The sequence below is a fragment of the Anabrus simplex genome, chromosome 7, assembly GCF_040414725.1.
Source record: "Anabrus simplex isolate iqAnaSimp1 chromosome 7, ASM4041472v1, whole genome shotgun sequence".
In the NCBI taxonomy this organism is placed as follows: Eukaryota; Metazoa; Arthropoda; class Insecta; order Orthoptera; family Tettigoniidae; genus Anabrus; species Anabrus simplex.
The window spans coordinates 138,706,026-138,729,410 of NC_090271.1; the positions used below are offsets into that span (position 1 = coordinate 138,706,026).

Consider the following 23,385-nt stretch of genomic DNA (forward strand, 5'->3'; position numbering starts at 1 on the left):
TTTCCCACTTCTCCTCCAGGCAAATGCCGGGATGGTACCTAACTTCAGGCCACGGCTGCTTCCTTCCCTCTTCCTTGTCTATCCCTTCCAATCTTCCCATCCCCCCAAGGCCCCTGTTCAGCATAGCAGGTGAGGCAGCATGAGCGAGGTACTGGTCATCCTCCCCAGTTGTATCCCCCGATCCAGAGTCGGGAGCTCCAGTACACTGCCCTTGAGGCGGTAGAGGAGGGATCCCTTGCTCAGTCCGAGGGAAAAGCCAACCCTGGAGGGTAAACAGGTTAAGAAGTAGAAAAAGAAGAAATTTACGAGGGAAGGTCTCCCGGCTTTAACTATTTGAATCTTTTCATCAAACGAACGGCCAGTAAATGGCTTTTCAAACTGATTTACAATTATATCCGTTTTAGACTCATCTATCGTTAATACCACATGTGCGCAAAATATAATAAAACACCGAAAACACAATGAATTAACTCACTAGTTAGCCACAACTCAAGCACTGGAGGTAAGTCCCCCAGTGGCATTGGTCAGTTTCGTCACGTTGGGTTCTCGCTGGGGGGGGTAATCTGTGGGTCCCGTTCGCTGTAAAGATGCCGACTTTCTCCAAGTTGCTGACAGATGACAGATGGCAGAGGGTAGCACGGGTGAAAAATTCTGACCATGTTTCAATTGCAGCAACATCGTTCGGAGGGTTTCAGAACTACGTCTGCCACCGAATGCAATTGTAAGATTGAATGCCTTTCATCCTTAACTCCTCCATTCGCTGTCTCTTTCTTCCTAGAGTGGTGTAGATGGCGAGACTACACCAGCACCACACATAGCCAAGCAACGGAACCAGTACAGTTGCGCGGACCTTTTGAACTTCTGAGAGATGAAATCGTTAATATTTGACTTGAAACAACCTAAAATCGTACATCAGACGATCATAACGCATGCAATGAATGCCTTGCATTCAAGGAGAATATGCCCCTGATTCTGCCTTTTCAAGATCCTCACATACACACTCCCCTTGTTCATTACATATTCCTGGAATGTCCTCCTTGGAACCTGTTTCTGCCTTAAAATACCTATACATAACCTTCCATTTTCACTAAAATTTGTATGACTGCCAATTATGCTTGCCATCATATTATCCTTAGCTGCCTTCTTTGCTAGATTCAATTTCCTAGTAAGTTCCTTCAATTTCTCCTTACTTCCACAGCCATTTCTAACTCTATTTCTTTCCAGTCTGCACCTCCGTCTTAGTCTCTTTATTTCTCTATTATAATAAGGTAGGTCTTTACTATTTCTTACCACCTTTAAAGGTACAAACCTACTTTCACATTCCTCAACAATTGCTTTAAACCCATCCCAGAGTCTGTTTACATTTTTATTTACCATTTTCCAGCAATCATAGTTACTTTTTAAAAACTCCCTCATGCCTGTTTTATCAGCCATATGGTACTGCCTAATAGTCTTAATTTTAATACCTTCCTTTCTCTCACATTTATTCTTAACTACGACAAAAACAGCTTCGTGATCACTAATACCATCTATTACTTCAGTTTCTCTATAAAGCTCATCTGGTTTTATCAGCACCACATCCAAAATACTCTTTCCTCTAGTTGGTTCCATCACTTTCTGAATCAAGTGCCCTTCCTATATTAACTTATTTGCCATTTGTTGTTCATGCTTCCTGTCGTTCGCATTACCTTCCCAATTGACATTTGGTAAATTGAGATCACTCGCTACAATCTTGTTCCTTTCCTTATCATTTCCCACATAGCTGATTATCTTATCAGAAGTAGAATGTTACCAGTCTCTGTATTCATTTATTTACCCCACCAACGCATTACAATATGGTTATATTGATACAGTACCCAGCTGGAAGCAATGGAAAACTACAGCCGTACTCCGCACGGACATGCAGCTCAGCTGTAGAATAAACTAACCCCACTGCTGAGGAGCAAAGAATGGACGTTTCACTGATGCTAGGTTTTAAATACCTCGCACAAAATGTCAAGGTTTGCATTAAAAGCTGTAGAATAAACCAACTCCACTGCTGAGGAGCAAAGAATGGACGTTTCACTGATGCTAGGTTTTAAATACCTCGCATAAAATGTCAAGGTCTGCATTAAAAGTTCCTTCTATCTCCTTCAAAGTGGAATGTTGAGTAACTATTGCTAGAACATCAGCAAAGCCTAACTTTTGAGAGGTGGTCATACGTTAGTCTGCAATGTATAAATTAAACAGTAATGGAGAAAGTACAGATCCTACAGAGGAACCACTGCTGATAACTTATAATTTGCAGTTTATTATCCATTATTATCTGGATCATTCTATTTGACATCATGGTGTTTATCACTGTGTCATTAGTTTACATGCTGTTAGTTTGAAGGACTTATACATGATAACATTTTGCCAAACTGTGTCGTCCCCGCCGTAGGCAGCCCTGAAGATGGTTTTCCATGGTTTCCCATTTTCACACCAGGCAAATGCCGGGGCTGTACCTTAATTAAGGCCATGGCTGCTTCCTTCCCATTCCTAGGCCTTTCCTATCCCATCGTCGCCATAAGACCTATCTGTGTCGGCGCGACATAAAGCAAATAGCAAAAAACTGTGTCATAAGCAGCCGTTAGCTCTACAAGCATTGCTCCACTCTTTGGCCATTTTTCAAAACCAGCCTCAATATGCATTGTTAGTGCTAGTAATTGGTCCTCACAACTTTGAAAGGGTCTAAAACCTGCCTGTTAAGCTGGAAGATTGTTGAATATCTGAGGGCTCATCTCATTAGTAAAAAGAAAACTGTAGTCGTGCACTGTGGAAAAGAGAAAAAGTGAAACCAAGTGAACATAGATGGAGAACGGTTAGAGAAGTAGAACAGTTTACATATCTGGGTAGCATTATTAATGGAAGTAATGCATTTTTTTTTTTTTTTGCTAGTGGCTTTATGTCGCACCGACACAGATAGGTCTTATGGCGACGATGGGATGGAAAGGCCTAGGAGTTGAAAGGAAGCGGCCGTGGCTGTAATTAAGGTACAGCCCCAGCATTTGTCTGGTGTGAAAATGGGAAACCACAGAAAACCATCTTCAGGGCTGCCGACAGTGGGATTCAAACCCACTATCTCCCGGATGCAAGCTCACAGCCGCGCGCCCCTAACCGCACGGCTAACTTGCCCAGTAGTAATGAAATCAACCCTGAAATTAATAACAGACTAAGTAAAGGTACAACATTTTATCATCAAGTCAGAGAGCTTCTATGGGATGACAAAGTACCCAAGAGAACGGTATAAACAGTATTTCATACATATTGTAACATACAGACTAGAAACTCTGGTAACTAATAAGAGACAAGATAGTAAGATCCAAGCAGTAGAAATGAAATTTTTAAGAACATCGGTTAAAAAGACAAGAAGAGTTCAAAATATTAAAATCAGAGAAGAGCTGAATATAGAACCATTAGTACAGAACATACAGAAAGCAATACTGAGATGGTTCAGACATATAAAAAGAATGGGAAATGAATGGGTAGCAAGATGGGAATTGGAAAGAGAAGTTAAGGGAAAGAGACCAGTTGGAAGACCGAGAAGAAGGTGGATGGGTCAGATTTGGAAGGGTGGAAGTAATGGAGCAGGAAAAGTGGAAGGACAGAAAGGAGTGGAGGAGGCTTGTAAACCACATCCAGGCGACTAGAGTGGGACAAAGATGATGATGATGACTCGTTAGAGCAACTGACCTGTAACTTTCAGAGCAGTCTGCAGGTTTGCCTGGTTTAGGAATGGCAAGGATCTTGGTCCACTCGAACTCCAGTGGAAGTTTATTTAATTAAATTAGTTAAGGTCTTCTTATTATTGGTTTTATGTCCCACTAACTACCAATACAGTTTTCAGAGATGCCAAGGTGCCAGCATTTTGTTCCGCAGGACTTCTTTTACTTTTCTGTAAATTTATCAACACGAGGCTGACGTATCTGAGCACTTTCAAATGCCACAAGACTGAGCTCAGAAGGCCAGCGCTCTACCGCCTGAGCTCCTCAGACCAGCAGTGGAAGTTTCCCTGTAAGGAGCATATTAGAGAAAAACTGCAGTAGCCATTTCACTGCATTTTTACCAGAGTACATTAGTGGTTCAGAACATATACCATCGAAAATCAGAGCTTTACCATTACGGAAAACTCTCCCCAGCTTTTTCAAAAGCTCCAAGCTTATCTGCTGGAGTGTATAAAGTTCATGGACTCCAAAGTTTCTGTTCATCTTCTTCACCTGACTCCATCTAAGTTGTTCAGGAGGTCATCAGCAACTTATTTCCACCACTCTCCTGAAAGTCATCATAAAGTTGTTTACATGCTTCATTCCGCCCTGGTATATAATCCTTCCTCACGCATCTGGGAATAAGCCCCCCCCCCCCCTTTTTTTTTCCCCTAACGGTTTAACATCATTAACACAGCAAAGGTTTTCAGCAATGCAAGGATGGGATAAGCCAGGATTGGGGAAGTAGCAGCCATGGGGTGAAAATGGTAAAACACAGAAAACCATCTTCAGGGGTGTTGATGGTGGGATTCAAACCTGCCATCTCCCGAATGCAAGCTCACCACTACACAACCCTAACCACGCAGACAACTCATTGAGTAATATGCATTTTAGTAATTGATAATATTACTTTTGCAAATTTTAAGTAATTGTTGACATATAGTGGGAGCCATCATATAACTACCGGTATGTTACCATCAAGATCAGTTGAGCACTTTTCAAAGTTGACTTTATCGAAGTTCCATCATGAAAGCAGAATGGATCTAATAATAGGTATCTGAACATCTACTTCCAGAAGAACTGGATGATGTTGGCTGAGTGGAAAGTTTGTAAGCATCTTACAGAAAGCAGGTAAGTTGTATCCCAGATGGTCACTAGAGACAAAACTCTGATCAAGATTACTTTCCATCTTTGGGATTGAATATGAGCTGCATATTGTTAAATTTTGACCATTACTGGTTGGATACCCCCATTGAGTATAATGACTGTTAGTTGCATATACTATGGGACGAGCCTAGTTGGAAGAACACATTATGGTCATGAGACAGAGAGGTTTGTAGGTGTTCACTACTGTCACATTATTAACCTCTGTTATGATTTTAGTTTACAAAAATTACTTGAGTTGAGCTGTTGGCACAAAATGTATTTCTCACCAGTAAAAAGCATAGTTAGTCTCCATGCTGTAAAAACTGTTATGGTGGACTAAATGCAGTCTGTTATGTTTTACCTGGTTTCATAATCTAATTCCCTTTTCTATTTTCTCTTCATGCGTTTTCTTGTCCCACAATCCTTTTCTCTCTAAATGTCACACTTACACACTCTATTATGCTATTTACTCATTGACAGAACACAAATGTGAAGTCATTATGTCTTTATATGAGGGGGGATCAAATAGAAACAGGATTTTATTTTTTATTTAAATCCATTTATTCAAAAACACAAGGCAATTACAATTTATTTCTCCACATAGTTTCCTGCTTTGTCCCAGCGTATGGGCAGTTTTTTTATGCCCTTATCGTAAAAAGAACAGGGCTGTGTCACTAGCCAGTTGCGCACGAAGTATTCCACTCTCTCGTCATCTTCAAATCGTTGCTCTCCTAGAGCTTCTTTAAGCAGTACGAACAAATGGAAATAGCAGGGCGATAAGTCCGGGCTGTAAGGAGGATGATCAAGTGTAGTCTAGTTCATATCGTGTAGCTTGGAGACAGAGCTGCAGTAGAATGACCTGTCGAATCGGTTGGTCTCATCTTTTGCGGCGATATGCAACCCTCGCCTTGTTCAACAACTCGCAGTAGTAAGCAGCATTGACTGAGCGTTGCTCATGCAAAAAATCAATCAGCAAAATGCCTTGCCGATCGAAAAAAACAGCTGCAAGGACCTTGCTAGTCAAGTCTTGGCTTTTACTTGTGCTGCCTCCCCTTTTCTCCGCCAGTCCTTACTGGCTTGTTTGGATTCAAGAGTGTAGTGGTGGACCCATGTTTCGTTGCAGGTGACAATCCAACTCAAAAAAATGCATCACCTTCTTCCGCAAACCTTTCTGTAAGCCTCTGACAGACCTCCAAACGTCTCAACTTCAGATTTTCGGTCAAAAGGCGAGGGACGCATCTGGAACACACTTTACGGAACTGTAGGTTGTTTGTGATGATTGCTCGACAGCCCCCATAACTGACTCAGACTTGTTCTGCAATTTCTAATACTCTCGCCCGTCGATCGTCGTCAATAATGTCTTTAACCGCATGACTGTTTTCGTCTGTAATGCTGGTCGGAGGACGGCGATCCTGTTGTTGATTTTCCACATGTTCTCGTCCTTCCTTGAACATTTTATGCCAGGCAAACACATGCACCTTTGACAATTTTGATCACCAAACTATGCAGTCAATCTCTGGCAAATTTCCACCGCTGTAACTCCTTCGAGAGCAAGAAATTTTATAATTATGCGTTGCACAGTGGAGGGTGCACCTGTTGCTCTGACATCATGAGCGTTACTGACGAAGAGGCGGGAAATATCTAACAGCACACTCTGCCCACTCTTAACGCTCCTGCCTAAGCATAGCAGAAGCGTGGGGCCAGTCCTACCAACTGTTGATGTTTATATTTGATCGACCTTCGTACTGTACTTCTGATAGTAGTAATGAAAATATGGTCCCAAAAACTAATTTTTTTTACAAGTTGTTTACGTTGCACCGACACAGATACGTCTCATGGCGACGATGGGAGAGGAAAGGGCTATGAGTGGTAAGGAAGTGGACGTGGCCTTAACCCTTTCCCACGGACTATCTTTGACTCACTGTCCGGAGAAACCTAATTTGCTTGTCAGGTATAGTTGTGGAGTACCTTCACTAAATAATTTATTCTGTAAAAATCACTTAAGATATTGCTTTCAAATTTTGTAACAATGGATAATATACTTTAGTTATTCTAAAATGATACAATGAGATCACGTAATTACATGCAGAAACCCCCTCCCCGTTCGGAATGATACATTAAGAAGAATCCAATATGGTGCATAATATTAAATTGCTTGTTCTTAAAGTCTGTCTGAATTGCTCGACCTGATGGGGCTCTTATTTTCTTGGCAATGCACAGAATGCAGGAATTCACCCTGGATACCCCAATTTATTTCATTTTCGGGATCCGTCAGATGAAGATATTTAGATAGCAAATCATACTTCCGCTCGGACATACAAATTATAAACAATTTTTCACTGAATGGGATTGGAAGAATAAATTGACATTAGTTTAAATATTATGTAATTACGTAGAGGCCCATAGTCCAAAACAGAATTAACTGGAGGACTAAAACTCAGAATTATTTTTTGTACAAGTAGGCCTAATATTTTAAAAGGAGACGGTACCTGAATGAACATTTCCTGTGCCGTATTTCGATTTCCCTCAGATTCATCTTGTGTCCCAACTGCTTCCCACACCATTTTTATTATCATACCTACGACTTCAAATTCACTACCATTGCATTCCTCAACATATTAATCTAATTTGTAACAAATATCCTCTTCACTCAACTGGTTATGTGGAGCCATGTTGCTGCGATATGTTTACATTCAGTCAGCAGAACATCTAAGAAAACATATAAAAGAACAATTTATTTTAGGATTCCATGCATGCCAGTTGTATCTAGGAAGCGTAGGGAATTCACTGGTTCCAAGAAGTTGTATGTTTAGTAGACAGATGGCAGAGGAAGTCGGTTTGAAAGTCGAGTACGCTTTACCACGCAACCCGCGGGAGAATGTGAGACTCCAGTACGCTTTACTATGCAACTTACGGGAAAGATTTAATTAAGATACAGCCCCAGCATTTTCCTGGTGTGAAAATGGGAAACCACAGAAAACCATGTTCAGGGCTGCCAACAGTTGGGTTCAAAACGACTATCTCCCAAATACTGGATACCGGACGCACTTAAGCGACTGCAGCTATCGAGCTCGGTAAATGTTGTTAATGATGTAGAGTGTAGAATATTTAAATTTAAACCTCCAATTGCTGCTATCGTTTTAACAAGAAAAAAATAAAATAAAAAAATAAAAATAATGAGACTTAGACATTTTGATCCATTCATGCTAGAGGACAAAACGCTATATGTTGTGTTTACTGCATTTCAGAGCACTATTTGAAGGTTTTGAAATGTATTTTAATTGAAATATGTAAGGCTTGTTAGAAACTATACAATTTCATATCAAACCTGAGGACATTTTATGCGTTTTGAAAAGTTGCTCCTCATACGTCTAAATGGAAAGTAGCTCCCAGTAACCTATAGCTTAAGATGCTTCCTCTTGAATGTAGTTAAGCATCAGAGGTGTGCATTTTCTGAACATAGATGACATTATTTTGAATTTTCAAAATCTTCCTCCACTCGCAGGCTGCCTAAGACAAAGAATATACTAAAACAATTTCATTAAAAAATAAAACAAAGTAAATTATGTCTCAGTCCAGTGAATATAAGTGGTGTCTGAATATCAATAGAGAACCCCTGAGTGCTTTCAGCCCCCAAACATATTAGAAAAGCTGTAGGATGCAGTAGTTAAGTAGAAATGATGAAATTAGCACAGGACAGGGAGACATGGAAGCTACCATCACACCAGTCTATTGATGATGTCCCAAACAACAACAAACCACCCTACGAACTACGGGACATCTGTTCAGCTCAACCAACTGAAAAAAATCAGTACCATATTCATCAAAATCATCAATGTAGTGTTGAATGCAACACCCTTGTCTCCTGTAAGAGAAGTTGTAAAGTGTGGAGTCTCAACCTCAATGTTCCATTCTGATCACTATGGGAGAAAATATATTCTCCTCTTACTTTCCATTCAAGGTACGACATATCCAGTCTCTGCCACAACATCAAGAAGCTTTGTTTAGGTTTTTTTTTTAAAGTTGCTTTACGTCGCACTGACGCAGATAGGTCTTCTGGCGACGATGGGACAGGAAAGGGCTAGAAGCAGGAAGAAAGCAGCCGTGGCTTTATTTAAGATACAGCCCTAGCATTTGCTGTGTGTGAAAATGAGAAACCATGGAAAACCATCTTCAGGGCTCCCGATTGGTGGGGTTCGAACCCATTATCTCCCGAATACTCACTTAAACGACTGCAGCTATAGAGCTCGGTTCAAGAAGGTTTAAAGTTCATCTAGTCTACAGAAATGTTCAAAGGAAGTATTTCACTTTAAGGGGACTACAACATTAATAAAGATTTTTAACGTAGACTTATGTTCCTTGACAATGGATACATGGAAGATGATTTTAGTGTTTGGGTAGAACGTGTATACCGCCGAGAGTAGTTTAATATCTCAATTGACAGATAAAAGAGGAGGCTACCTGTTGCAAAACAAATTTGAAAATCTGAAACATAGCTTTCATGAAATAGCACTTCAATGTAAGGCAAAATTTGTGCTAAATATGTGACAACACACACATACTCTGTTATAAGATGGCGCTGTGTTGTCTCACACGCTCAGTTGGAGGTTAACTGAAACAGCAAAAACAATTTAATAAGTAAGTCTACGAAACCCTCAAAACCCTGCAACCATTACAACAGTGACAGCCTACAGCCAATTTTTTTCATTAATCCATAGTGGAGGTGGTGGTGGTGATTATTGTTTTAAGAGGAAGTACAACTGGGCAACCATCCTCTATATAAACACTAATCAGAGAGAAAATATGGAAGGGGTCCGACACTTTGAAAGATGAAGGTATCGGCCAAAGGAAGACAAGGGCCACGAAGGGCGTAAAAACGAAAGACTCCCTAGGCCTCCATGCGTTATACCGTCAGGGTCAGAAAAGAACAAGAGTTGACCAAGAGAGGTCGGATAGGATAGATGAAAGTGAGGAACCTGGCACTAGTAAGTGGAAGCAATGCCAGGACTCAGCTAAGGGCTCCGTGGTCGCCAACCCACGCTCCAAAGTTCAGAGCTCCAGGGGAAAGTCCATAGTGGATGCCTACCAATAGGATAACGTTTAAAAGAAGAAGAACTAGCTTCCTCTCTACACTACACTTCTTTTCTTTCACTGCTTCTCTTACCTTCTCAGTCCATCACTTCTTCTTCCACCACTTTTTCCACATCTGTGGGGTTGCCGGTGCGAACTGTGTAGCAAATGTGGATTTAGCCCTGTTTTTATGGCCGGATGCCCTTCATAACGCCAACCATATATGGAGGGATGTAATTACTATTATGAGTTTCTGTGGTGATTGGTATAGTAGTGTGTTGTCTGAATATGAAGAGGAAAGTGTTGGAACAAACAGCCAGTCCCCAGGCCAGAAGAATTAATCACACGCGATTAAAATTCCCGACCCAACCGGGAATCGAACCCAGGACCCTCTGAATCGAAGGCCTCACAACACTGACCATTCAGCTAATGAGTCGGACCTTCTCATCCACCACAACGTCTCCTTTTTCTTTTACTCTCGTCAATGTTCCACCACAGACACACTCTGCCCCACTAACAAATGCCCTTTCAAAGTCGGATCATTGAAATCATTGAAAACCAAGTCTAACCTTCATTGCCTTAGTCTGACTCTACTTCTCTTACCCTCTGTGGCGACGTCTTTATTCTCCTAGGTAACCTATCCTCTCCCATTCACCTTACATGACCCCACCACAGAAGCCGCTTTCTGCATAAGTCTTCATCCATCAAGTTTATTCGTAACTTAATCTTTATCTCCTAATTCCGAGTACTCTCCTGCTGTTGTTCCCACCTGTGAGTACCAGTAATCATTCTGGTCGCTTTCATGTCTGTTACTTCTAATTTATGAACAAGATATCCTGAGCCCACCCAGTTTTCACTCCTGTACAGCAAAGTCAGTCTGAAAACAGACTGATGCATAGACAGTTTTATCTGAGAACATACTTCTTACAGAATAATGTTGACCACTTCATTAGCTTTGTTGCATCTTGATTCACTTCCACTTAGCATACTTCCATCCTGAGAGAATACATAACTAAAATATTTTAAATCATCTATCTGTTCCAGTTTGTATTCTCTACCTGATATCACTTTAGTCTTGAAAAGGCTAATTTTCATATCATACGCACTGCACCTCTTTTCAATTTTTCAACACAGTCTACCACTAAGACCAAGTCGTCGGCATAGCCCAAACTGCTTACTATATATCTACCCAACTGAATCCCTCCCTGCCATTTTATACCTTTCAGTAAATGAACAACATAGGTATTACAAACTTGTCTTATCCCTCTAACAGCTTTGAACCAAGAACTCATTCTACCATCAATTCTCAACATAAATGCCTTTGATTCCCTGTAATAACCTACCCCTTTTCTCATAATCCCCCAGAGCATTCAACATCTTTTCACTTGGTACTCTATCATATGGCTTCTCCAGATCTGTGAAACCACACTTGTTTTCACACAACTTTCTCTCTACCACTAACCCAACTTAAATAAGTTTAATATTACAAATATTTATTAAGCAATCATATCGACACCTAAGAATGGAAACTTTGTTTATAACAGATTTTTTTCTGAAATTGAGATATTTGAACCAAACTTTGTACTACAAAATGGTCAAATACAAGTGACTATTTTCATTTTGACCGTATTGAAATTCAATATATTTAAATTTTTACAATTAATTTATTGAGAACCACCTATTCGATATTTTAAAGAATGAATTGGTTGAACAGGTTTTAAAGTTCTAATGGGATGTCTTATTTATGTTCACATCAAATGGAGATAAAATAAATAAAAATATATTAACACTCATAATGTTGATAATTAAAGTCAAAAGGAATCACAATATTTAAAGTTTTTTTTTCAGTATATACAGTAGAACAATATTTTCAGCTGAAAATGATTTGTGGGTTGCTAAAATCTTCTACAGCATACAATAAAATATTTTATCAATGAACGAGAGTCTATTATTAATAATATTCGAAGGGAAGTGCTGGTTAGATGGCAAGATAGCTAGTAGAGGATGCGTGATCAAGTCTCATTTAAATAGCAAATTATTTCATCTCTCAAATATGCAGTATATTGCCTAGGTAGTGAACCTTATGAAGTTATCATCCATGTAAGTGAGAAGAGGAGTTCAACTGGATTCTTAGGTGTAAGTGTAACGGCTTGTGAAGTGTTGAAACCTGTGAAATAGACCGAAAGGTGTGTTAGTGCTATACTGGAATTGTACACTAGTGGAATTAATCTTCTTGACACTTACCCTTTAGACTTTAGGAGAGATGTCCAGCAGCATTGCTCGTGTGAGGTGGTCTGACACGTCGCTTTATCTCTACTCCTTGTATTGTAGGGGTGTGTCATTGTTGGCGGAGAGTGTGTTGGGTAGAGAGGGGTGGGCGGGGCATTAAGATCGCTGTTGGTACGCGTAGGGGAGGAGTGTGGCTAGGCGATGGGACATTGGCTGCTGTTGATATAGGGGTATTAATGCTGGATTTGAAGATTTTTGAAAAGTTGTTAATGTCTATTTTAAGAGATGACAAGTTGGGAATTTGCTCCATGACTGGGCTCTTTGTTTCTATGATGTCATTTAGATTTTGAATAGGTGGTTCTCAATAAATTAACTGTTAAAATTTTAATAAAATGATCAATGACGAATAATAGAAAAACTGAATTATTCTGCCATCTAGCAACCACTTAGTGAACCATGTACATCTGAAAAGGCAGAATTTAGTGTGAATCTGAATGATCAAGCATTTCATATCTGGTTGTATGTAATAATGCTTATTTGATAAAATAAAACAGCTAATTAAAGATCAAGTTGTCAAATTAACTCTTGCAGTTAAGTAATATCTTCAAGTAAAAATTAAATTATGACTACTTTTCAAGCAATCTGATTTACACTAGAGTCTCTGAAAATGTACTGAAATACAGTGGAAACCTTTTAACCGTGAAAGCACGATAAAATTTCTGTAAAAATATTTTCACCACCTTGTCAATACTATATAACATATATATATATATATATATATATATATATATCACTATCACATGTCAGGTCAGGGTCACCCTGCTACCGTATGTGACAGTAGACGGTACTACCTGCGACTGTCTGGCCGAGGGTCAGGCGGCCAGTACCAAACCTGGCAAACTAGGGGAGAACCAACGGCTACGGGCGGATGAGCTCTCCCTTAGTAGGTTTGATGAAGCCTTTGTGTAGGAAATGACACATAAATTCATCAAGTTTAGGGCACTCTCTTGCCCTTGGGGTGGAAAACTTCCCGTAAAGGCGGATGAACCATATTTGGTCAACGGCATAGAAAGTCCTCAACGGCGGACCAGGCGTAAGGACAGGAAGTCCCTCCTCGGCTGGAATGGCAGACGAAGGCTGCAGTGACTAGGAACCCTTCAATCGTCTTGCATCGGCTTGCCATTGAAAACAGTTCTTAAGTCATCAAGTACAGTGCGTTTGTTGAAGTGCACCAACACTCTCACTCTAAAGGAATCTCACGCACAGCAGCCTTCCAACAACAGATTGACTCTTCCAAAAGTCCTGCGGCGATCAGGAAGTTGCGACGGGGGCAGGATTGTGATGTCCGGAAGCCTCTAGTGATAACTTGGCACGTAGGCGGTAGATGTGTGATCGGTCGTCTTGCTTAGGATTGTGGCTGTAGAGCAATTCAGTTGCTGCATCTACGACTGAGCAGTCCTATTTAGGGTCCACTCTGCTCACCTCACATGGGGAAGGGGCTAGAAAAGGTGCCCTAAACATAGTCAGCCACTTCTAGTACCGATTGGATAGCCGCGTCCAATGGTATCACCTCAATGCGGTCGAACAAGAAAGAAATTATATTTTGCTACATGGAATGTAAGAACGCTTAATGATGACCCTTCAAATGAGAGACCTGAAAGGAGAACAGCCCTTGTGGGTAGAGAGTTACGAAGATACAATATCGACATAACCGCACTCCAGGAGACCTGCCTTGCTGAAGAAGGTCAGTTGAATGAAAACGGAGCAGGATACACTTTCTTCTGGAAGGGTAAACCTACCAGTGAACACCGAACACATGGAGTAGGCTTTGCTATCAAGAATAAGCTTCTCAGAGACCTGCAGGAACTTCCAACTGGACATAATGAACGCATCATGACATTAACACTTCGATTAAATGGCGACCAGCATGCCACAGTAATTTGCGCATATGCCCCCACATTAGACTCTGATGATGACATCAAAGAAACATTCTATTCAGATCTGGATGACATCCTATCAAACATCAATCGACTAGATAAAATCATCTTGCTTGGTGATTTTAATGCCAGAGTGGGAAAGGACCATAAAGTATGGAATGGTGTCATTGGCAAGGAGGGAGTTGGCAGTGAAAACTCCAATGGTATTAGACTCCTCTCAAAATGTGCTGAGTATGGATTGATAATCACCAACACCATCTTTCGCCAAAGGGATCGCTTCAAAACATCATGGCAGCATCCTAGATCGAAACATTGGCACCTCATTGACTATGTGATTGTCCGCAAGCAAGATCTACGCGATGTTCTCATCACCAAAGCAATGACAGGAGCTGATGACTGTTGGACAGATCACCGACTTATTAGATCAGTGATGCATTTGTCACTGTCCACCCAGAGGAGGAAACAACGGAAGAGCTTCAGACATACTTTTGACACCGAGAAGTTTGGCAATGCAGAAATTACTTCAAAATACAGAGAGCTCCTTCATCGGACTTTGCCAAAGGAATATCAACTTGATGTAACGCAACACTGGGAGAGTCTGAAGACCACTATTCAAGATGCTTGCAAAGAAACAGTAGGATATAAGACCAGAAAACATCAGGACTGGTTTGATGAAAATGATGAAGAAATTGAAGCATTGATCTCACAGAAGAGAAAAGCCTTGCAAGCATGGCGAAGGAACATGAACTCCCACTCTAAGAAACAAGCCGTAAATATTGCCAAAGCAAATGTCCAAAGAAAAACCTGTGAGCTCAAGAATGCATGGTGGACAGCAAAGGCAAAAGAGTTGGAATATCTAGCAGATAAAGATTCACGACAGTTCTTCCAAGCGACAAAAGCAGTTTATGGTCCCACCACCTTTGGGAGGAATCCTCTTTGGTCCAGCGATAAAAGTATACTTTTAAAAGATCAGCACTCCATCATGAATAGGTGGAAAGAGCATTTTGAAGACCTCTTGAACCAGGATTCGATTATTGATGAACAGGTGTATGATATATTAAAACAAGCTCCCATCAATGATGAACTTGGCTCCCCACCAACATTAGATGAAGTTAAGCATGCTGTCAATCAAGCAAAGCGTCACAAAGCCTCTGGTCCTGATGGTATACAAGTGGAAGCTCTCAAAGAAGGTGGTGAGGAACTAGTAAGACACATACATGAACTGATTGTCAAAATTTGGAGCACAGAAGAAATGCCTCCTGATTTCAGAGACAGTCTGGTAGTTCCCATATTTAAGAAAGGGGATCGAACAAACTGCAGTAACTATCAGGGAATATCCTTACTGTCGTGCCTGGGAAAGCTTATTGCTCGAATCTTGGCAAATCGTATTGTACCCCTGGTGGAGAAAATACTTCCAGAGAGTCAGTGTGGCTTCAGGCCTTCTAGAGGAACCACAGATATGATATTCACAGCTCGTCAACTCCAGGAAAAATGTAGAGAACAAAATAGACCTCTTTATATTGCCTTTATTGATCTTACTAAGGCATTTGACTCTGTGAACCGAGAAGCTTTGTGGAAAATTTTAGCTCTATATGGCTTTCCGCAGAAATTTATTGCCATCTTGAAATTGCTCTACACTGATATGATGACAGCTGTCATTGGCAATGGCTCTATTGGAGAGCCATTCCATATCAATACCGGTGTTAAGCAAGGCTGTGTGATAGCCCCCACTTTGTTTTCCTTGTATGTTGCCACTGTCATGGAACTTGTCAGAGATGATCCCCCTCCAGGAATTCATATAACTTACAGGATGGATGGTAAACTTTTTAATTTGAGCCGTTTAAAGGCAGGAACTCTGACATCGTCTGCAGCATTAGTTGAGTTACAGTACGCTGATGATAATGCTGTCGTAGCTCAGACACAAGAAGAGCTTATGAGAATCCTGAATGCTTTCTCTGATGCGTACAACAAGATCGGACTGAAACTGAATACCAGCAAAACACAGATCCTATACCAACCAGCCCCTGGGGAAGGTCAAAGAGATATCAATGTCACAATTGATGGAGTGAGCCTTCAAGTTGTAAACGCCTTCCCATACCTTGGCAGCACCCTCTCATCAAGCGCAAATATAGATTCAGAAATCCAACACAGAATTAACCGTGCAGGAGCATCCTTTGCTAAGTTAAGATCTCGAGTTTTTGACAATCACGATGTCAATATCACAACAAAGATTCTTGTGTACAATTCTGTTGTAGTTCCAACCTTACTGTACGGATCTGAATCCTGGACATACTACAGTCGACACCTTAAGAAGCTGGAACAGTATCATCAACGTTGCTTGAGGAGAATACTGCAAATAACTTGGCAAGACAAGCGCACAAATATCAGCGTTCTTGAAGAGGCACACACCACCAGTATAGAATTGACGGTTTTAAGACGCCAGCTACGATGGACAGGCCACGTAGTTCGCATGCCCAATAATCGCATTCCCAAACAAGTGTTTTACTCTGAGCTATCAGTAGGTAAACGCTGTGTAGGCGGTCAGAGGAAGCGATTTAAAGATGTAATCAAGGCTAACTTGAAGAGATGTAACACTGATGTTGATAACTGGGAGAGCTTAGCGCTTGACCGTTCATCCTGGAGATCACTAGTCCATTACGGCACACTGTCTTTTGAAGAAAACCGCCAACGTACAGCGAATGACAAGAGGCAACGTAGGAAAGAAAAAGAAATGCTGAGGAGACATAGAAATAACATGACTGCTCCACCTGGGACTACCTGTCATCACTGTGGCAAATTGTGTAACTCCCGCATTGGACTGTATAGTCACCTCCGAACACATAGATGAAGAGACATCCTGGAAGACCTGGAAGACAAACCTACTCGATTACGAGTGTTTGCTATCATATCACTATCACATATACTATATATATATATACATACATACACACACTATATATAGGCCTACTATATAGTAATGACAAGGCGGTGAAAATATTTTTACAGAAATTTGAATATAAGTCAACACGGACCAACATGGTGAAAATAATTAATTCCAAAGCATGATCAACTCGTATGTCCAGTAACAAGTGTATTAAGTAAACATTTTTTAAATTGTCAATATGCACATGTTTGTAGGATGTTATGCAACATTATTATTAATAAACCTGTTAAGAAAGACTTTGAAATTTAATGAGAAGAGTTTTGTTTCTCCTGTAAAATTAGTTAAATCAGGCATGTAAGGTTTTCACTCTTAGGTGTCAATGTCCACTTCTCATCATGAAAGCAATCAAGCAGACATTATAGATACCATTATCCGTCGCCTGATGAATCGAACGTAAAGTTCTGCACGAGCATGCATGATGGTTAGCTCTCCAAGCAGCAGGTCCAGATCTTTGGGATCAAGCTTTGGGTATACACTGGTCCCACTACTTCTCATCAGCTCATTCACTTGCTGTACCTTCTTCTCAAGCTGACGATGTTTGTTGAACTCTGTCAGGATTCGTTTGGTCTGACGATCACACTCCCTCTGTAGGTATGTCACAACTGTGAGTAACTTGCCAGGGCCTAAAAATCAGTATTACAGTGCAGCTTGTGAGATAGTTTGAACTGTTGTTAGCTATTACAGAGGATCATCATAGAGTACTGAGCATGATGTTTACTACAGTAGTTATGAAAATTACATCTGTATAAAAATGACTTATTTCTAAATCTTAGTTTGTACAGCTATCAAGCGAAACAGCAACATAATCTATAAACAGAATTTTAACATGCCTCAACCAAATTGGTATTTCCCAACCGGTGACAGGCGTACCCTGAGTGTTCATAGAAAATAATCAGTACTGGTGGAAAAAGACAAAGTCAACAAAACTTTGAGAAAGCCAATTTATCAAGGAGAAACAGTAGTTAAAACTTTCAACCAATTAAAATTCTGTTTAAGAAAACATCTTATTACTATCCGGATAGACATCAGTAAAGAAGGCATTCTAGTACTCAACTAGGGAAAACAGGTTTTTTTTTTCTTACTTTCATTTTTTTAAAGTACTGCAACAAGCTTACTGCAAGTCTGGATTTAATTGTTCATCATTATTTAACATGAAGCTGAACTTAATTTGATGTTGTGAATATTTTAAAATTCAATCTGTGGTTTGTAATTTTCCTTTCCCAACTCACTGCCTCATTTATATTACTTTACGTTAAGATAGGCACTAAACAAAGGTGTCAGTATATTTTAAAAGCAGCCACTATTTTAAAACCAAGGGGTAAAATTTATAGGAATCGTTTTAAAAGGGGTAAGGTAATAATAAAGATTTCTTTTTACCATAGTATGTCTCAATTAAGGGCTGATGTATCTCAATAACTCTTGCGATTCCCTCAAACAATAAGGTTAATGTATCAGCATAGATAACATTAGCTCGCTTATCTGAAGATGACGTTTCTAAAGCTACCTTCAAATTCTTCTGTGCTGTTTCTTGTAGCTGAAAGGTACACAGAAAGGATATTACTGAAGGTTATACATTACATTACTAATTCTAATACTAAAGTAGCCCATGTACCTATGAAATAATACTTACTTTAGAACACAGATAAAGAGAAAATTTTCCAAGGCCCTCATTTTGCATTCCCAGTAACGGAAATATCTTAAAAAACCTTTCAACAGAAGCCAAATCCTCTCCTCTCACAGCCTCGTCAAATTTTTCGGTCACAACAGTTCGTAGCTGAGCTGCAGCTTCTTGCAGCAAGGAGAATGAATTCGTAACATTGGTACAATCTGAAATTGAAACCGATTCATTTTAATGGGATAAAAATGGAGGGTTATGGGTTAAAAATCAATGTAATATTATTACATGCATCTCAAAATAGGAAGATCGACAGGAACACAAACAGAAAACACGAGACAGGTCAACGTGAGAAGAGGAAGAAAGAGAAAGAAAACACAAAAGGCCAAGCACAATCTTCACATCTTCAAATGCTGCCGTCTCTCCTCATCGATCCCAGTTCTATAACACCCATTTCTTCTCATCTCCAAGGAGAAAACTTACATACCAGGTCAATATAATTAATGGAAAGAAATAAACAAGCATTCCTTTTCTCCTTTTGTTTTTTACTGTGTTTAAAGTCTTTCACCACCTTTATATTTTTCTCTCTTCCATTTTCCTGCATTTATCCATCTTTATTCTTATCTTATACTTCCCATATCAGGACTGAAGTTCTGATGAAACTAGGAAGCAGAAGCAAATTCATGGGGGGCTGGGAAGAGGTGGATATTGAGCAGCTGGAACTGATGAGATGTGGAGATTGTCCTTGTTTTGTATTTTCATGTGTGTCCTTTCTCTTCTTTGTATTGTCAGCATGAGTTTGATTCCCCATGAGAGAAAATCACAAATACAAACAAGACTGCTACTTCTGAAATGGCATATGACCTCCAAGCTCACTTGGCAAACAAGTGAGTTCCTGGGTAGTTCCTGGAGAAAAGGTAGCTGCATACGTAGCCAATCACTCTATTTTACTTTGTGTGAAGATGTAAAATACTGTCTTTAACCACTTAAGATTCTGCTGTAAATAAATGTTAGCCCAAAAATTTCATTTTTAAAAAAATTCCTGTAATTTATTATAAACACAGGTTATACAGAATTATAACTTATTTTTTTCAAAAGAATGCCAAGACATTTTTATCAGAATCGATATTAAAAGCGTAACCCAACTAATTCAATTCCAAAGATATCTGCAGAGTTCATATGGAGCGAGGGCATATGATGCTGTTGTTGACACTGGAAAATATGGCTTCCTTCATAACAAAATAAATATTTAAGAATTGTGATTTGTCCATAGGACAGGGACATAAAGCCTTGAGCAGACCCCTTGATGGTATTCAACAGGAGAAGGCTATGTGCCAGCACTGGGATTTCACTCTCTCCCTTCCTACTATCATACATCACATCATTCATTTCATTTCAAACTCCTCTGATTAGGTTGACATCAGGAAAGGCATCCAGTCGTCTAAACTCGCTAAGAAGATTCATCTCACTTCATACCTAACCCCGTATAAAAATGGGACAAGGATTGGACATACATACAACCTATATTAAAAGTCCAAATATATATTTCTTTTTGTTTTTCTAAAATTAAATGTTTTTGTGAAAAGCTTTCAGCAGTGAATAGTTTGTGTGAACAGTTACCATTAAAATTTTCCAGTGACTGTGCTAAAAAAAACCTGCAATTACTGATATTAAAACAAGATACTGTACAATGAAAATGACACTGCAGTGAAAAACATTTCAAAAAATGACATTCTGTCTTAATTCTGCATAAATTACTTCCAAATATTTGTGTCATAAGATATACTTTAGCAAAGAACAATACACAGAACCATGTTACTACATTACACATATATCTTGATTCCCTTCTCATCATCTTACCCTTTGCAGTGTGACAAACTTTTCTGAGAATTCCAGAAGAAAAGTAAAGTTGTTTGCTTAATTTTTTTCTTACCATTTGTTCTATGACACATTGACACAGACAGGTGTTATGGTGACGGTATTGGAAAGGACTAGGAATGGGAAGGAAGTGATAGTGGCCATATTTATGGTACAGTGCATAATTTGCCTGGTGTGAAAATGGGAAACCAGGGAACTCCATCTTTTGGCTTGCCCAAAGTGGGGTTCAAACCCATCATCTCCTGAATGTAAGCTCACACCATGTGGCCTAAACTGCATAGCCAGCTTGCTCGGTTATATGCTACATTGTGGCTACTTAAGTGACTAGGTGCACAAAATATTTATATTTACGGCTTTTAGAAGATTTACTGCATACTATGAAGGATGCCTGTATAATTGGGAAGATTTTAATTTTTCTCAGAAATTAAAAACTAAGATAATTATCTCAAATTTTTAAGTTAAGAGATGAATATGAACAATTCTAAATGAAACTGTCTAGTCCATGACCTACTGAAACAAGAAGCAGTCAATTCTTCAAAATTTAAAATTCTCAAAGAACATTTTTATGATATTTTGATTCCTATAGGGAACTTGAAATATTTGTCCTGAATGAATAAATTTTTTCATTCCAATAATGGACCATTCTCATGAACCATTTTATACCTTCAGCAACATCGTCAGCAGTTTGCTTCAGTAGATGCTGGTCCATTGCTAGGAAACGATGAACATGAGCAGCAGCCTTCTCGTAGTCCTCGTTGCGAAGAGCAGTCTGAACCCCATTGCTGCACAACTGGAGATCTAGGAGATCATGAACCCTCTGTTGACATTCAGACACTCGGCTCTGAAATATTGTACAAAATGTAATCATTTATATAAGGGAAAATCTGCAATAGCTACTTACAAATGTATGTATGTATACTACATGACAATAAACAGCTCGCAAGCTCAATTTATACATCATATATTGTATCCAGCTTCCAAGTACCCTATACATACAGCCAGAAAATGCAGCCAATAGGAAAAAGTGGCGTTCACTTATCAATATAGCGGACCCCGCACCAATAGGACAAAGCTTAAAGGAAGATGGTCCAGCTTCCTCTGTACATTACACTTCTTACATTGAGAAAGAACAACTCAAATATAGCCCTTTCAAACACGGCTCTACTTTCTGTAAGTCTCCCTGCACTAGCCTGTTCCCTGTGTTCTTCCTTTCTTGTAATTCTCTCCCCCTTTTCTTAGCAATGTTAGATCTCTAAAAGACACAGAGTTTGAGGAAGCAGGATTAAGAATTAGCAGATTTTTTTTTTCAAGTTGCTTTATGTCGCACTGACATAGATAGGTCCTATGGCGATGATAATTATTAATAATAATGTTATTAGCTTTACATCCTACTAACTACTTTTACGGTTTTTGGAGATGCCAAGGGGCCAGAATTTAGTCTAGCAGGAGTTCTTTTACGTGCCAGTAAATCTACCGTCATGAGGCCGACGTATTTGAACACCTTCAAATACCACCGGACTGAGCCAGGATCGAACCTGCCAAGTTGGGGTCAGAAGGCAGCGCCTCAACCATCTGAGCCACTCAGCCTAGCACAATTATTATTAGCAGAAATAACACACTCTTGGTAGCCCAACTTTTCATCCACATCATGGGAGATGGACAATGGCAGGAAGAAAGGAATTACCTGTTGAGATTAAGTATGGTGGAGACTTTGTGTGCTCCAGGACTGTTAGGACAGTGAAGATCTAACAGGAACACTGAAAAGCAACAGCCAATTGGGCTATGGCAAAGCCATGTTAGGCATAGCTGGCCCGTAGTGAAAAAAATTGTGCCTTGGAATGAAGAATTCAAGGCTATGATATTGGAGAGATGTGAATAACAGCGTACTACCTGAAGTTACAATATCTACCAAAACCAAAACAAGACCTTTTAACAGGACTGAATAGCATAACTAATGTGTGCAGAAAGGTACATGCATCCCTTCATCCCTTAAAGCATTATAGAAATGTTCTCTCACTGGACCTTCAATTAAAACTCATACAAACACTTCTATTTCCAATCTTTGACTACTGTGACAGTATACTGATTGACCTAACTTGTAAACAAGCAGCAAAACTACAATGTATATAGAACTCTTGCATTCGATATACCTTCCAGCTCTGACATGATGCTCATATAACACCATACTACAAAAAGTTGAGATAATTGCATTTAAACGACCGTAGAAAAACCCACCAAATGACCCTCGTCTATCAGATGCTTTCTATAAACAATCCTACTTATCTTATCGTCCAATTTTAGGCTTCTTTCTTCATTCCACGAAATTAACACTTGTTCCGAATTACTACTTGAAATACCACCACATCGAACAAATATCTACAGCCATTAATTCCTGGTCTCTGCTTCGAGGCTATGGAATACGATTCCGGAAGATATTAAAAAGTCTTGCTCGTCTAGGATGTTTAAAACAGCCTACCGTAAATTCCTCCAGAGTACATACAGTTGACTCGAATAAATGTAAGAGTGAATGATGTATGAATGAAACTAAAAATTACATACTAGATTTAAGTATCTTAGGCTATCCCATTTACGTTTTTACTCTTCTTGTTAAGACTATGCACTGTTCCTAGAAATAGATAACATAGTAACATCATTTTTAGTATACTCAGATTTTAACATATTAATATTGTTAATTTCTTTTTGCCTCATACTAGAATAAGTTTTCCTTTAAGCTAGTTAGATATATTCTTTAGGTTTTAATCTGACACCTTGCTGTTATTATCCACTCCCTATTTATCTCATAATATTTTTATCAATAGTAATCTCAACTGTATTACTGTT

The 23,385-nt window shown here is 39.5% G+C and overlaps 1 protein-coding gene across 2 annotated transcripts in view; it reads right to left on the minus strand.

Annotated features, from left to right (window-relative positions):
• The window catches only part of Cog4 (conserved oligomeric Golgi complex subunit 4), a 92,660-nt gene that overhangs the window by 54,802 nt on the left and 14,473 nt on the right, over positions 1–23,385 (minus strand). For both annotated transcript variants that reach the window (XM_067151338.2, XM_067151337.2), the window contains 4 exons: positions 21,208–21,385; positions 18,682–18,878; positions 18,429–18,585; positions 17,418–17,674 (listed from right to left, as the gene is read on the minus strand). In XM_067151338.2, the coding sequence (XP_067007439.2) occupies positions 17,418–17,674; positions 18,429–18,585; positions 18,682–18,878; positions 21,208–21,385 (789 nt within the window). The remainder of the gene's footprint in view (positions 1–17,417; positions 17,675–18,428; positions 18,586–18,681; positions 18,879–21,207; positions 21,386–23,385) is intronic.